At 31.5% G+C, this 13,864-nt stretch overlaps 1 protein-coding gene across 1 annotated transcript; it reads right to left on the bottom strand.

The window, feature by feature from the left end:
- Positions 1–878: 878 nt before the first annotated feature.
- LOC105763261 (S-adenosyl-L-methionine:benzoic acid/salicylic acid carboxyl methyltransferase 3) lies at positions 879–3,264 on the bottom strand. Its single transcript, XM_012581407.2, has 4 exons — positions 3,105–3,264; positions 2,618–3,022; positions 2,261–2,515; positions 879–1,424 (listed from the first exon to the last, which is right to left on the bottom strand). Exons 1-4 carry the CDS (start codon positions 3,177–3,179, stop codon positions 1,068–1,070), a joined length of 1,092 nt encoding a protein of 363 aa, XP_012436861.1. The 5' UTR covers positions 3,180–3,264; the 3' UTR covers positions 879–1,067.
- Positions 3,265–13,864: the final 10,600 nt, after the last annotated feature.

The raw sequence follows: 13,864 nt of genomic DNA, 5'->3' as shown, positions 1-13,864 counted from the left end.
TCATTTAGATTTGCAGTTTTTCATTGGATTTGATGTTACAGGAAATTATGTTGACAATTCGGGTTCTATATGAATGAAAATGGTATGTTAAAAATTTGCCAAAGTTAATGGCATTTTCTCTACAAACGCCGCCAAAGAACATGACTTTTAGCGGCTTTTTTGGTAAAAAGCGCCACTAAAGGTCATGTTCTCTAGTGGCGTTTGTGGTAAAAGTGCCGCTAAAAGTCATGTTCTTTAGCGGTGCTTGTGATAAAAGTGCCGCAAAAGGTCATGTTCTATAGTGTTTGTGGGAAAAGTATTATAAATTACATTCATGTTAAAAATGTCACTAAAAACCCATTTTGCTGTAGTGGTAGCTGTGTGCTTTGAGCCTAATCTTTCCTTATCGTTATATTTGACCCTGAACCTTAAGCACCAAGTGACCTTAAAATCATGGTAAAATTTGGTTATGTTTCTTGATTATTCTAGTACTTCTTATACACAACACATTGTTAAGGAGGATGATTGCATACGAGCATAGAGATGTATTGTATCTAATTCTTCCTAATTCTGTGAATTGTTGTTGATACTTGTTTTGCTTAGCATACAGAATTTTGATTGTGTCCTTGAAAGCATGTTTGCGTGTTTCATTGGTGTGTGACAATATTTTCGACTATTGATTCAAGTTGAGTATTTCTTTAGTTTGCATGTGCATTATTGTTTGTTTTGTTTGAGGGTAAGCAAAATGTTAAGTGTGGGGGTATAATAATTACTCATAATTCATATATTTTAGGTCCTTATTGATTGATAGGTGTTGAAATCACCAAAAAATATTCGTACACTTATGCAGTAAATAAATATCAGTATAAAAAGTAGAGTTTGATCCAAAGAGATAAAAATATCTAAAATTGTTGTTTCAGTTTAACTAAATTACATGCGAGACAGCTATAATTAAAAACAATATGCTTGCAAGAGATTACTCTTGACTGGATACTGCGGTGTGCTTCGAACAGTTCATTTCTAGCATAGATAACCAGTGATTATTTATCTAATCATAAAATAAAGGAAGATCATGATGACGATGATGCTCAAGGTTTTATAAGAGAAACAGTGACATTCACAAACTCATTCTTCTCCTTGGACAAGCGATCAGAAATAATCTCTCTGTACCTACGGAAAACTTCATCGAGGATTTCTTCACCAAAGTAGCTGGCAAGTAGTGGCTCAGCCACAGCTCTCATGCACTTGGCGACGTTGTACCCACCATCTTTGAATGCATCAGATAAGTCAGTTTCATCCAGATAAGCGTTCCAGTTCACTTCAGTTACTTCCAATCGATCGATGTTGAATGACCCTTCCTTTACAACCTCATATTTAACCTCTGCCGGAGATGGTGTGTACATAGGGATGTTAAAGGAGTTCAGTTTCTCTTCTTCTATCAGTCCCTGCATTTAATCATGATTTCTTTATGGTTTCCGCTGATTTAATTAATAACAAGTAATCAACTTTATATTTGCAGCAAACTAAACGTTCAACAAAGTATTCTTTGGGAAATTATCAATATAAGCTCTCTTGTTTAGTCAGATTTAGATTGTTGAACACTGACCGGTGATAAATCCGATAATAAATAGAAAGTGTAATCCAAAATAGATTTCAATTTTATGGGCGCGTCACTACTAGATTTTCAGTGCTGGAAAATGACACAAGCCAAAATTAGCTATGGGCGCACATGACATAGTTTCAAATACTCGTGATTGTATCATGCATTTCTTGATCAAGATAATGATTTATTTGATCCTCTAATTTTAAAGAAAAGTTATTTTAGGCTTTTATTTAATTATTCATCTTTCTTTAGCTTTAAACTTGTGTTTTTGTTAAATCACCTCAAAATAGATAGAATTTTTTTTTTTAACTTTGTTGACGTGGCATACACGTTGATTACCACGTGAATGACACATCATCATTTAATTAATGTTTTAAAATTTTAAAACTTCAATAAAATTTATTTTATACTTAAAATCATTAAAATATATAAAAATATCTTTAAAATTTTTAAAAAGTAATTAAATTCGACATGTCATCAACATGGCAATCCACATGTATGTCACGTAAGCAAAATTAACAAGTGTTAACTTTTCTAATTATTTTGGGGGTGATTTGACAAAAAAATACAAGTTTAAGGGTTAAAAGAGATAAAAAAAATTTTAAATTGTAAAATAACCTTTTTTTTCGAAAAGTTGGAAGGCCAACAAAATCATTATACCAATTATTAATTCTATACCTCAACGAGCATATCACTAAGTGCCATGGCCAAAAGCTCCCAAAAGTAACAACACTCTTTGCTTGAAGGATCATCACTTCTTCTCCCTATAAGTGTCAAAACCATACGCCCTCCATCCACCAGTTCCTCTGATCTACACTTCAAAAACAAGGAAAAATCCTTTTGGAATTGCACATAATATGCCTTAAGCACGTCTGGTGGACTTGTGCGAGCCATGTAAATGTTCCGTTTATTACTTTCCAGCCCTTGAGGAACCTGGATCAAATCAAAATAGTTCATTCATAAATTACAGACTCTTTTCCATTCTAAAATGATTAATGATATATACACAATACAACATTAATATATAAACTAAACCTGGGATAGCCAGTGAAGACTATAGGAAGAGTGTACGAAATGAAGGCTGTTTTTCCTGAAAAGCCTTCCGTAGAAAGAACCAGGTACTCCCGTGAAAAAACATGGTCCGCTGTCGGGTCCAAGTTGCTTCCTCAGTTTGTTTTGGAAGATGGACAAGGACCTGAAAATGGTGTTGAAATCATTCCCAGGAAGATCATTCAGAAACACTTGATACTCGGGGGATTTTTGGCCTATCTTTTGGCGAACACTATCCACCACTTTGAGAAGTTCAGATACCAAAAAGAAAGTATTAGGTCCCGAAGAACAACCCAAATCTGCAATGGCTATTTCTTCCGGATATTTGCTGCAATAGAGCTTAGTTATTGCGTCCTCTGTGATTGGCTTTGTCATGGTTATCACCTTTTGCTGTCCAAGATATTTCAGGTTAAAAAATCACAGCATACATACATATATACATACATACATACATACATACATACATACATACCTGAAGTAAAGAGTTTTTTGCATAACTGGTTTCTCCAACTCCTCCATTCATATGAAGAACTTGAACTATTTCCATCTCGATCAGTCTTTTATCTCTCTGTAATTACGATCTCTCGAAGCTTGTTATGGTGGTCAAGAGACGTTGCATGAGCCCCTATTTATAGATGATGTTTGTCTCAGCGGCTCCTTAATTTTGGCACATTTTTATACAATCCCCTGTCTTATTTTAACACATTCATTGCATTTATTTAATTTCAAACATTTTTTTTTTCACATGTATCTAAATCATGCCAAAATTAGTAAAGGAAGATCCTTTACTTGCAACTGTGTCCAGCTCAGCTACAAGCCAACAATCCTATTAGCAACGACCTCACTTTGTCCATGGCCCGTAGTCGGTAGCCGGTACCCATCAAAATATGTTTACTAATATTCCTAAGAATTACACCATCACCATGTATTTTCAGTCAAAAGCATTAGCCTGGCTCGGAAAAGAATTCAAATTATTCGAATTGAATTTTTAAATTCGAATAATTTAAATAATTCAAATAAACCAAATACAAAATTGTACTTTTCGAAACCCTTAAATTTTTTTTCCTTCACTTTTTTCCAAAAACTTTTACTTCCGCCACAAAAATTTTATTTTGCCCAAATTTTTTTTTCCTTTTACTTCCCCAAAACTCTCCAAAACTGTTTTCCTTTTGCTTTCTTCCAAAATTTTTACTTCTTTCCAAACCCCAAATTTTTTTTTCAAATTTATTTCTACTATTTATATTATTAAATTAAATTTCACATTTTGTACTATTTATATTATTGAATTTTTAATCATGTTGAATCTTTATCAAATTTTGTTGCAATTGAATTATTAATGATGCTATAAAATATTTGTGTTAAAATTTTATGTTGGTATCAATTTCACATTTTATCTTTAAAATAATTTTATTAAAAATTATATTTTTATATTTAATATATTTTTAATTTCAAAATACATGGTGATAAGAATAAGAAAATAATTGAAATAAATAAGCAAACAAAGAAGCCAAATCGTACATAAAAGATTAGCAAATAAATTATGAGGGGATAAAAGTTAATAACAAATTTGATTACGGTGGGTGGTGTGTTACAAGGACCCAAAATCATTTTTTTTAATTTAACTCGAACAAATATATTCAATTCCATTCAATTCAAATTTCATCTCACTCAACTCAATTCGAGAAAATTTCAAACTGAGTTAGGATGATATATAGAATTTGTCAGCTCGATAAACTTGAAAATTTTTCATTCGATTCGACTCAATTGAACGCTCACCTCTAACTCCAACACGCACGGCATGTGCCTAAGCTAAAGCTAATAAAGCATAAAGCTTATCCGATAAAAAAAAACAATGGCATTTAGAGGAATTACCTTTCTACATAGCTCAAAGGTCATGCATAAAGTGTGAGCTTTTAAGGTCTCTAATTGATAGTTGTTGAGTATGACTCCTATTTCAGTCAAATTTGAAAAATAATCTTCCTGTTAAACTCTGATTAGTCTAGATTATTTTATTATTATTTGACCTATGAATTTAGCCTATAAATAGGCTCTTTTACAACATTAGAACTCATAACACATTTAGAGAATTTTGTGTTTATGTTTTGAGGGTTCTTTGTTTTCGGGTTTTCGGGGTTTAGTTTTTATCTCCATCTTTTGTACTCTTCGTTCTTTTGCCATTATAATAAAATTATATTTGCCTATGGTTTTTTTATCCTCTTTGGAAGGGGTTTTCCACGTTAAATTTGTGTGTTCAATTTCTCAATTTATTCCGCTATTTTTTTTACTTGTTGCTTAATCAGGTCGATCCCAACAATAGTGTTATATATAAATATTTTGATCACAATGGGAGACCCACTAGAGGTGCTCATGGGCCGGGCCAGGCCGGGTTCGGACCCATAAAAAAATTTTAGCCCATTTCTTAGGCCCGGGCCCGGCTCGACCCGAAATATGGGCCTGACATTTTTTCCAGGCCCGGCCCGTGAAAAAAATATGAAGCCCGGGCCCAGCCCGTTTTTTTTTGACTTAAAAGTTAAAACTAATTGTTATTAAAATTAATTGTTATTGAATTTATATCAAATATCAAATTGTAATTTTTTTTGTATATAATGAACAAAAAAATAAAATAAGATTACTTATTTGAATTTAATTACAAACAATTAATTTGAATTTAATTACAAACAATCAAATCTTAAAAATAAAAAATGATTATACAAGTAATTACAAACAATTAACTAAGAATTTAATTCCTTTTAACTTTTAACTTTTAACTTAAATATTTTAAAGTTTATCATATCATTACATTTTATGCTTTTAAAGGATAACAATATCAAAATTGATCCATACTATTACTCTCATTGATCTTTGATCCATAGTTCCATACTCAATTTAATAAGTAAGACAAAAGTAGCCAAAAATACTTATTATATAAATTTTAAAATATGGAGTCAGTTCTTAACTTCTTATTCTATACTCTATACTTAAAATGGTAAAGCTCAACTTTTTTCTTTTTAAAAGTTTTAATCCAAAGATCAAAGTTACTAGATGAAAAGAGATCAACTAGAATGTATCAAATGAATGTCCAAATCTAGCATAGCATATCAAGAAAGAATATGATAATTAATCGAATAAATCTAAAAAATTTGAATGCCACTGTTTAAATGTTAGTACAAAGTTTTAGTCATATGTTTGTTGTTAATCATAATAATCACAACAAAATCAAGCATTGAAAATCCCAATCTCTAATTTTGCTTCAAACTATGTTTGAGATAAGAAAACATAAGTTCAACCCCACAAGTACATATACCTCCAAAATGACTTTGGAAAATTAAGCAACAAACTATAATATTCATACATTAATCCATCAACATATTTAATTTCATAACAAAATATAAATTGTAAGCTAAATTAAATTTTAAACATTTAGAAAGAAATTATCTGAAAAAGCTATTGAAGAAACATCATCATCATCATCGTTCTTATCGTCGTCATCGTCCTCATCGTCCTTTTTGCAACCAATTTCTAACATGAAATAAGAATAAATAATTAGATAATCAAATTGATGAAAAAATAATATAAAATTCGAACAATAAACGAGAATAATAATTACCTACTGAAAATCCCTTAGCTCGCATCCAATCATCCAAGCAAACAACGGCTTGAACCGTTTTTGGCTTAAGCGAACTCCTCAAAGGTGTGATAACTTTCTTACCCATGCTAAAAGCCGATTCAGAAGCTACAGTCGATATTGGAATTGCCAAAAGATCACGAGCCAATAATGAAAGCTCATTGTATCGAACTGAACTTTTGCTCCAATAATCTAAAACATCTATTTGACTATTCAACTCAAGCTCCGGTTCTTCCAAATAAATGTCCAACTGTGACTTCTCACTCCTAGTGCTAGATTCATTTAAATACCGTTTATAATCATCACTCTCATCAAAATATCCCCCAAAATCAGCACTACTATCATTGTGTTCATCTAAACCAGAATCAACAGGATTTTTATCCGAAACATTAGAACTCCCAGCCAAAGAGGAAGACGTTGATTTGGATTTCTTAACATACTCATCAAACAAGAGTCTAAGATTGCTAAGAATGGTCTCAACAAAATCTGAAGCATGAATACCATAGATTGTATTAAAGCAATACTGCACATAATTCAACTTGTAACGAGGATCTAAAATTGCAAAGACATGACAATATCAACGAATACTCATTAATACTTATTAAATTTCTCTTGCATTTGCTTAACCATTGGAGTTAAAAACGAAAAAGGACCTTTAACTATATCAAGCAAGACCTTGTGAACCTTCCAAACTCCTCTAAAATAAAGATTAGCCGTTGAATAATTAGAAACAGAAAAAACACAAGTCACATCATAAAAGACTTTCAAAAATTTGCAAAGAATAACAACATTTCTCCACTCCTCGTTAGAAAGTGCAAACATTTGATAATCTTTATCCCGTTGGCCCCAATAATCTAGCACATCTTTATAGTAAAGAGAAGATTCAAGCATCAAATAAGTAGAATTCCATCTCACACACACATCTTGATGCAACTTTTTGGTCACATTCAAATGAAAACTTTTGTCGGCCACATCATAAAATCTTTTCCTACGAATTCCCGACTTTCTTATGTACCTAATTCCATTTCGAGTCTTACCAACAACATCATCAGCAAGTACCAAACCAGCTTTAACTATGAGATTCAATATATGTGCACAACATCTAACTTGAAAAAAAGCACCATCACACAAAATAGCTCGGTTTTCACGAAAACGATTTTTAAGACAAGAAACCATAACATCATTATAAGAAGCATTATCCAAAGTGATGCTAAAAATTTTCTTATCTATACCCCATTGAGATAAACATAAAACAAATTCATCCGCTATGTTCAAACCATCATACGGAGGAAATAAAGCTCTAAACCTTATGATTCTCTTTTGTAGCTTCCAATCTTTGTCAACCCAATGAATAGTAATGCAAATATATTCATCATTAGTATGCTCTGAGTTCCAATTATCAGAAGTTAGACAAACTAAACTAGGTGCTTTAGCCAACTCTTCTTTAACACGATCTCTCTCTTTTGCATAATACATTAGGACATCCGTAGCAGCTGTATGTCTACTTATATTCTTAAAATTAGGACTAGCAATTCTCATCATGTATCTAAAGCCCGGTTCTTCAATTGTCCTAAATGAATGCTTGCCACACACAAGAAAAGTAGAAATAGCTTTACGACACTCATCAGCATCAAACTTGTAGTTTTTTATAGATGGAACACCTTCGGGTGATGGTTGAGTGGCTATGGTGTATTGAGTGATGTCCTTATTAACTTTTTTCAAACAGCTATTTAGATGACTTCTTAAATGAGAGGTTCCACTAGAAGATTTAGTAGAGAAGATAGTCTTACAGTGATTACATTGTGCCTTCAATTCATTTTTGTTCTCGCATTCAAGCTTTGTCATTTCATCCCACACCTTTGAAGTGGTAGACTTTTGACGTTTGAGAGAACTTTCATACTCATTAAACCCATCACCCACAGGTATAGGAGTGTTTGAACTAGCCATAGTCATAAAACTCAAGTCCTGCAATCCAAAAATAATCTTATTTATAACTCGGTTATTGAATATATAATTATATATATACATGTATTAAAATTAAATAATCTTAAATTTAATCAATGCCATGCACCTTCAAAATGACACTACATTTGGGGGTAAATTACGATTTACGACATCTAATCATAAAAATATTAGATTTTAAACAACATCTTGGGCAATTAAAGACATAGTTTTCTAGTATTTTATTAAAATGGTAAGTAATTATTTAAATTTAAATATTTTTAATGTTTGACAAGTAACACTATAATACATTAGGACATCAACATTTAATGTGTTACAAATTAAATGTATATTTATAACGGTATATTAAAATTTAAAAGTTAAAACATTATATTAAAACAATATAATTATAACAGTATATTAAAACAATATATTCAAAAAGTATATTTATAATAGTATATTAAAATAGTATATTATAAATTTTATAACAACATATTATTAAAACAGTATATTACATTTAAAATTATTGTTTTAATAAAAAATTAACAATATTAATTATTTAGTTAATAACATTATAAAATATAAGCACCAATTTATGTTAAAAATAAAGTATAGAAACTAAAATTTAATCATTTTGTTAAAAGGATATAAAGATTAAAGTTTAGTTGTAACTTGTAAGCATAATAGAGGGATAAAATGATATTCGACCATTTTCATATAAAAATAAATACATATTACATAATACATAATAGTATAATACCGAACTCATATATTGCATGAGATAATAAACTAGTTATTTAACTATGCTAGTAGCCTTGTGATACAAGATCAAACTTGTCACATGTCTTTAAGTAATACTAAAAGAACACACAAAATTCAAATGAAAAGTCGCTAAGGTTGACTATTTTGAAGGAAAGGGTGTGAGATAGTGATAGTAGCAACCTGCCTGGGCTTGCTATTTTTTCTGCCTCACTAAATAGCTTGTTTCTGCAATAAAACAAAGCAAACACAAAAAAAAAAAAGAGATTAAATAAAGCAACAAAGCAAACACAACTACTATATCAAACTAATGAAAACAAATGTAACGGTTCGTTTGAGATTTTCCAATTCGTTTGGACCATAACGAATTGGAATATGAATGAAAACAAATCTCAAACAAATGTTTAGACCATAAATGTAACGGTATTACTCCCTAGCTTTCTCTTAATTAATCATTCAGTTGATGCTGGAACTAGTTAAATGAAAATAAATGAACAAATTTCAGCCCCCGCTTAAATAAATATTTTTTTCCTGCGAGGGATGCAATGAGCTTCAGGTTTCAACTACTTATGATTGTGTCTACACTGACATAAAGTTCAGGCTACCAAATATAAGCAAACAAAGCTCTTGCAAGTCAGTGGTAGTAAGAATGCATTATTACCAATAAAAATTCATTAGCTTTTCAAAATTGAAATAATAAAAAAGAAAAAGAAGGTGACAACAAAGACATAAAAGGAAGGTCCATGAGACTCTAACAATTGATTTATAATATGATTCATCCTTAGCAAATTATAAGGCAACTGAATGACTAGGTTAACAAGAAAATAAGCGATATTAGGAATCCATAGCTCTTTCCACACAAAGAGCTTAATCAAGACTTAAGGCATCATGTATTAATGCATGAATGATGTGTCTTGGCACCAACCCGCCGAATATAATATTAAAACAAACTATAATCGATATGCCGGGATCTTTACACGGACCAAGTTTTATCTACTCTACGCTACATATATGTGCTTTGAACCATCATTACAAGAATATGTTTGTATTGGGTTTTTAGACAACTCATTTCAGAATGGCTAGAATAATCTAATAATAATTTCAATGAAATACCCTTGAGTAGGTGTCTTTTTTTTATCATAAAGAGGATCACAGTTCATAAAAAATAAACTTACAGTTAAATAAGCAAACATCATATTCCAATTGTTTGAGATTTTCCATTCATTATTACTGGTTCGTCATAGCTTAAACACTGAAAATTTCGATGGCCTTAAACTCATTTTCTCAACCTCATTTTGTGTTGATACCATTTATGTGCCAGGACACCTTCAAGCCATAAATATGACAACATTAACAGAACACCATTAACAGCAAAAATAAAAAACACAACCATTAACAAAGATTAACAAAGAAAATTAAAATCGAACACCATTAACAAAGATTAACAAAGAAAATCAAAATCACAACCAACATCAAAAAGCAAAAAAGGGAGAAAACGTTAAAAAATTAGGAAACTGTTAACAGATAACTCACCTTTGAAGACGTTGAAGGCTAGATTCGCTGGAAGCACCATTAGAGCGAAGGTGGAGTCATGGAGGACCGGTCACTGGAGGTGGAATGGTGGGTCGGGCGAGGTGGGTTTCCGATTTGGGGGGAAAAAAAAGGAAGGGAATTTAGGGATTTGTCTCTGAAGAAAAAAAAGGGAAGGGTGTCGGGGAAATAGGGAGGGGAATTGGGAAAGTTAATTCTAATAATAAATTTTAAAAATAAAAAAATTATTTAGATCCAGACCGGGCCGGGCCCGAGCCAAAAAATTTTACCCGAGGCTCGACCCGTTTTTAAAACGGGCCTATTTTTTTGCCCGAGCCCATATTTTGGGCCTATTTTTTTACCTAAACCCTCCCAAATTTCGGGCGGGCCTTCGGGCCGGGCCGCCCAACCCATGAGCACCTCTAAGACCCACTAAAGATCTTTATATATATATTTAGATCAGGAAAGGGATTTTTTTAGGGTTTTTTCTAGACTTGTTCATGGGTCAGGTTATTCGGCCCGGCCTAAAGACCTGCTCAAAAAGTGAGAGGGTTTGGGTAAAAATATAGGTTTGAAAAATGAGTTTGGGAAAAAAATAAGGCTCGATTAGAAAATGGGTCGAACCTCAGGTAAGGCATTTTTGGCCTGGACCGAATATGGAAGAAAAACTGCTATTTTTTTATTGCTTTCTTACTATTTTTTTATTTTTTTCTTCGTATTTTCTTTTTTTAATATTTTGCTACTATTTAAATATTATGTTGCTACTATTTTATTGTTATTATTTAAATATTGTATGACCCTTGTTTTATTGTTAATTTTGTTTCTATTTTAGAGGCATTTGCTTATTAAGTTGCACCTATCTTAGTGTTATTTAAGTATACATATTGTTTTCTAATTTATTTTAAATTTGTTGAGAAATATTTATTTTAATATTTTTAGTATTTTTGATATATTATATATAATTTTGAAAAATTATATAAAAATTTAATACGATCAGGCCTGGTCGAACCCAAATTTTAGCATTTTTATTCAGGCTGGGCTTAGACAAAATTTTAAACTCATTTTCAAGCCGGGCCCGAGCCTAGCAAATAGACTTAAAATTTTGGTTGGGCCGGGCCTAACTTGGCCTATGGACCCCTCTAGTTCTTTCTCTATTCTACTTTTCAACCATGGGCATCTCCTTTCCTCCTTAATAATCTCCATTACTAATCTCCCTCATCTCCTCCATTTATGACTCTCTGCCCTATAAGAGTGAATTATTGTAAACCCCTACGGCCACCATCTCCTCCTTGTTAAACACTAGTATCACCGCAAACAGATGCACTGCTTACTATATTGGCACAATTTCAAATATTTACTAATTACCAGATTTTTATAAGGAAAAATACAAGAAAAAATTTCCTAAATCAAATTGACCTCGCCCACGACCCAAAATAATGATAGAATTTAACAATATAATTGTTATTATAACACATACAAAATTGCAATTAATTTTATTATTTTTGTCACATCGATTAATAAATGATTTTTTAATATATATCTAACAATCAAAAGTTTTATATTATATATATATATATATATAAAATAATTAGTATTTTAATTCACTAAAACTTTAACGTTATACAATCTATATAAGTAGAGTATGATATATTAACAAATACAATTCGTATATACAATTAATTTAGTTTTTCATTAATACAAACTTATCATTTCTCTCTATATGTATATATAATCATATCTACCAGGAAAAAGAAACTAAAGAAAAGAGAAAAAAATTATAATTATTCACAACAACACATGGTTCTGACATTCTAATTTTAAGTTCCGCATTTTTTAATTTTTTTCATTGAAAACGTTTTTAGATATGAAAAAGGAAATTAAAACTGTCCGATTAAATTTGTGGAGGATATCAGCTATGATTTTAATGTTTTGGTCCCACAACTTAGACTGCATTATAGGACATAAATTACAGGAAACGTGGTTGTCAAGCGAATGCCATCAAACTTAATTTCAGCCTCAGGAATTTTCTTTCTATATCTAGTTTTAACTTTTCAGTTTTTATTATTTTTATTTTTTTGACATAAGAATATCTAGAATTATTCATAATTTCTTCTCAACCCATAAATAAGAAGATAATACATTTCAACGCACTCAAATTCACGTCCTTCTGCATTGACAACACTACTTAAACTAATCAAATTAAGACTTAACCGATAACTTTTCAACTTTTAAATAAAAAGATATATATGTTTTAGCACGTTAGAATTTATTTTATTTTATTTTATTTTATATTAACAATAACATGAATGCTTATCGAATTAGATTTAGTGAATAACCTCAAATTTTAAACTTAATTTTATTTGATTATGTAACACACTATACGAAAGAATTTTGGAACAAAAATATAGCATGAAAACAGTAAGTATAGGCATGAGTATAGTTTTTTTCCTAAGAGTAAAGTGTTCTTCATGATGAATAATACCCAAAATTTGAAAATTCAACAAATCTGAACATTAAAGTTTGCAAACTTAAACGGAGACTTCGGTATATGCTGAAGTTACAGAATCCCCAAATGATCTTCTTCATGGAGACAAAGATATGTAAAAATCAAATGGAAAGGATCCGGTACAGTTGCGGATATGTTAATGGGATAGAAGTTGATCCAGAAGGTACTAGAGGAGGATTATGTTTGGCGTGGAAATCTGAGGTGTGTGTTACGTTACGGCAGTGCTCAAAAAGGCATATTGATGTGGTGATAGACGATAGTGATGTAAGAGGTAAATGGAGGTTTACTGGTTTTTATGGGTCCCCATATGTACATGATAGAAATAATTCTTGGGCTGTGCTAAGAAATTTATACTCTGGAGAAAGAGTTTTGTGGTTTGTTTGTGGTGATTTCAACGAAATATTGTACGGATATGAAAAGATGGTTGGAGTACCTAGAGATGAAAGAAGAATGGAGTTATTTCGCAATGTTCTAACAGATTGCAATCTAGTGGATGTGGGGTTCTCTAGGAGATGGTTTACATGGGAGAGGGGAAATTTACCCGAGACAAATATACGCGAGAGGCTTGATAGAGGTGTCGCAAATGAAGAATGGATGGCCATGTTTCCTGAGGTAACTATCCAACATCTTACTCATTCTTTCTCTGATCATTGCCCCCTTTTAGTTAATACAAAGAAGGCAGCACAAGGGGTGACGGAGAAAGCTTTTAAATTTAAAGCCTGGTGGACAATGGAGGAATCGTTCGAGGAAGAGGTTAAAAACATCTGGGGGACATCATCAGGTAATTTGATGCAGAAATTAGATAGGCTAAAACTTGGTTTGAGGAGTTGGGCTATTCAGACTCAAGTTGATCGGAAGAAGATAAAGACAT

The sequence above is a fragment of the Gossypium raimondii genome, chromosome 12, assembly GCF_025698545.1.
Source record: "Gossypium raimondii isolate GPD5lz chromosome 12, ASM2569854v1, whole genome shotgun sequence".
In the NCBI taxonomy this organism is placed as follows: Eukaryota; Viridiplantae; Streptophyta; class Magnoliopsida; order Malvales; family Malvaceae; genus Gossypium; species Gossypium raimondii.
Note: the sequence above shows the minus strand (reverse complement) of the source record. Positions and strands in the feature narration are given on the sequence as shown.

Bases quoted from the DNA above. Each gene is read 5' to 3' on its own strand.
- LOC105763261 (XM_012581407.2), bottom strand. From the start codon at position 3,179: ATGGAAATAGTTCAAGTTCTTCATATGAATGGAGGAGTTGGAGAAACC. The intron at 3,023-3,104 runs GTATGTATGTAT...TATCTTGGACAG, and splicing joins CAAAAAACTCTTTACTTCAG to CAAAAGGTGATAACCATGAC. The intron at 2,516-2,617 runs GTTTAGTTTATA...GATTTGATCCAG, and splicing joins GTCTTCACTGGCTATCCCAG to GTTCCTCAAGGGCTGGAAAG.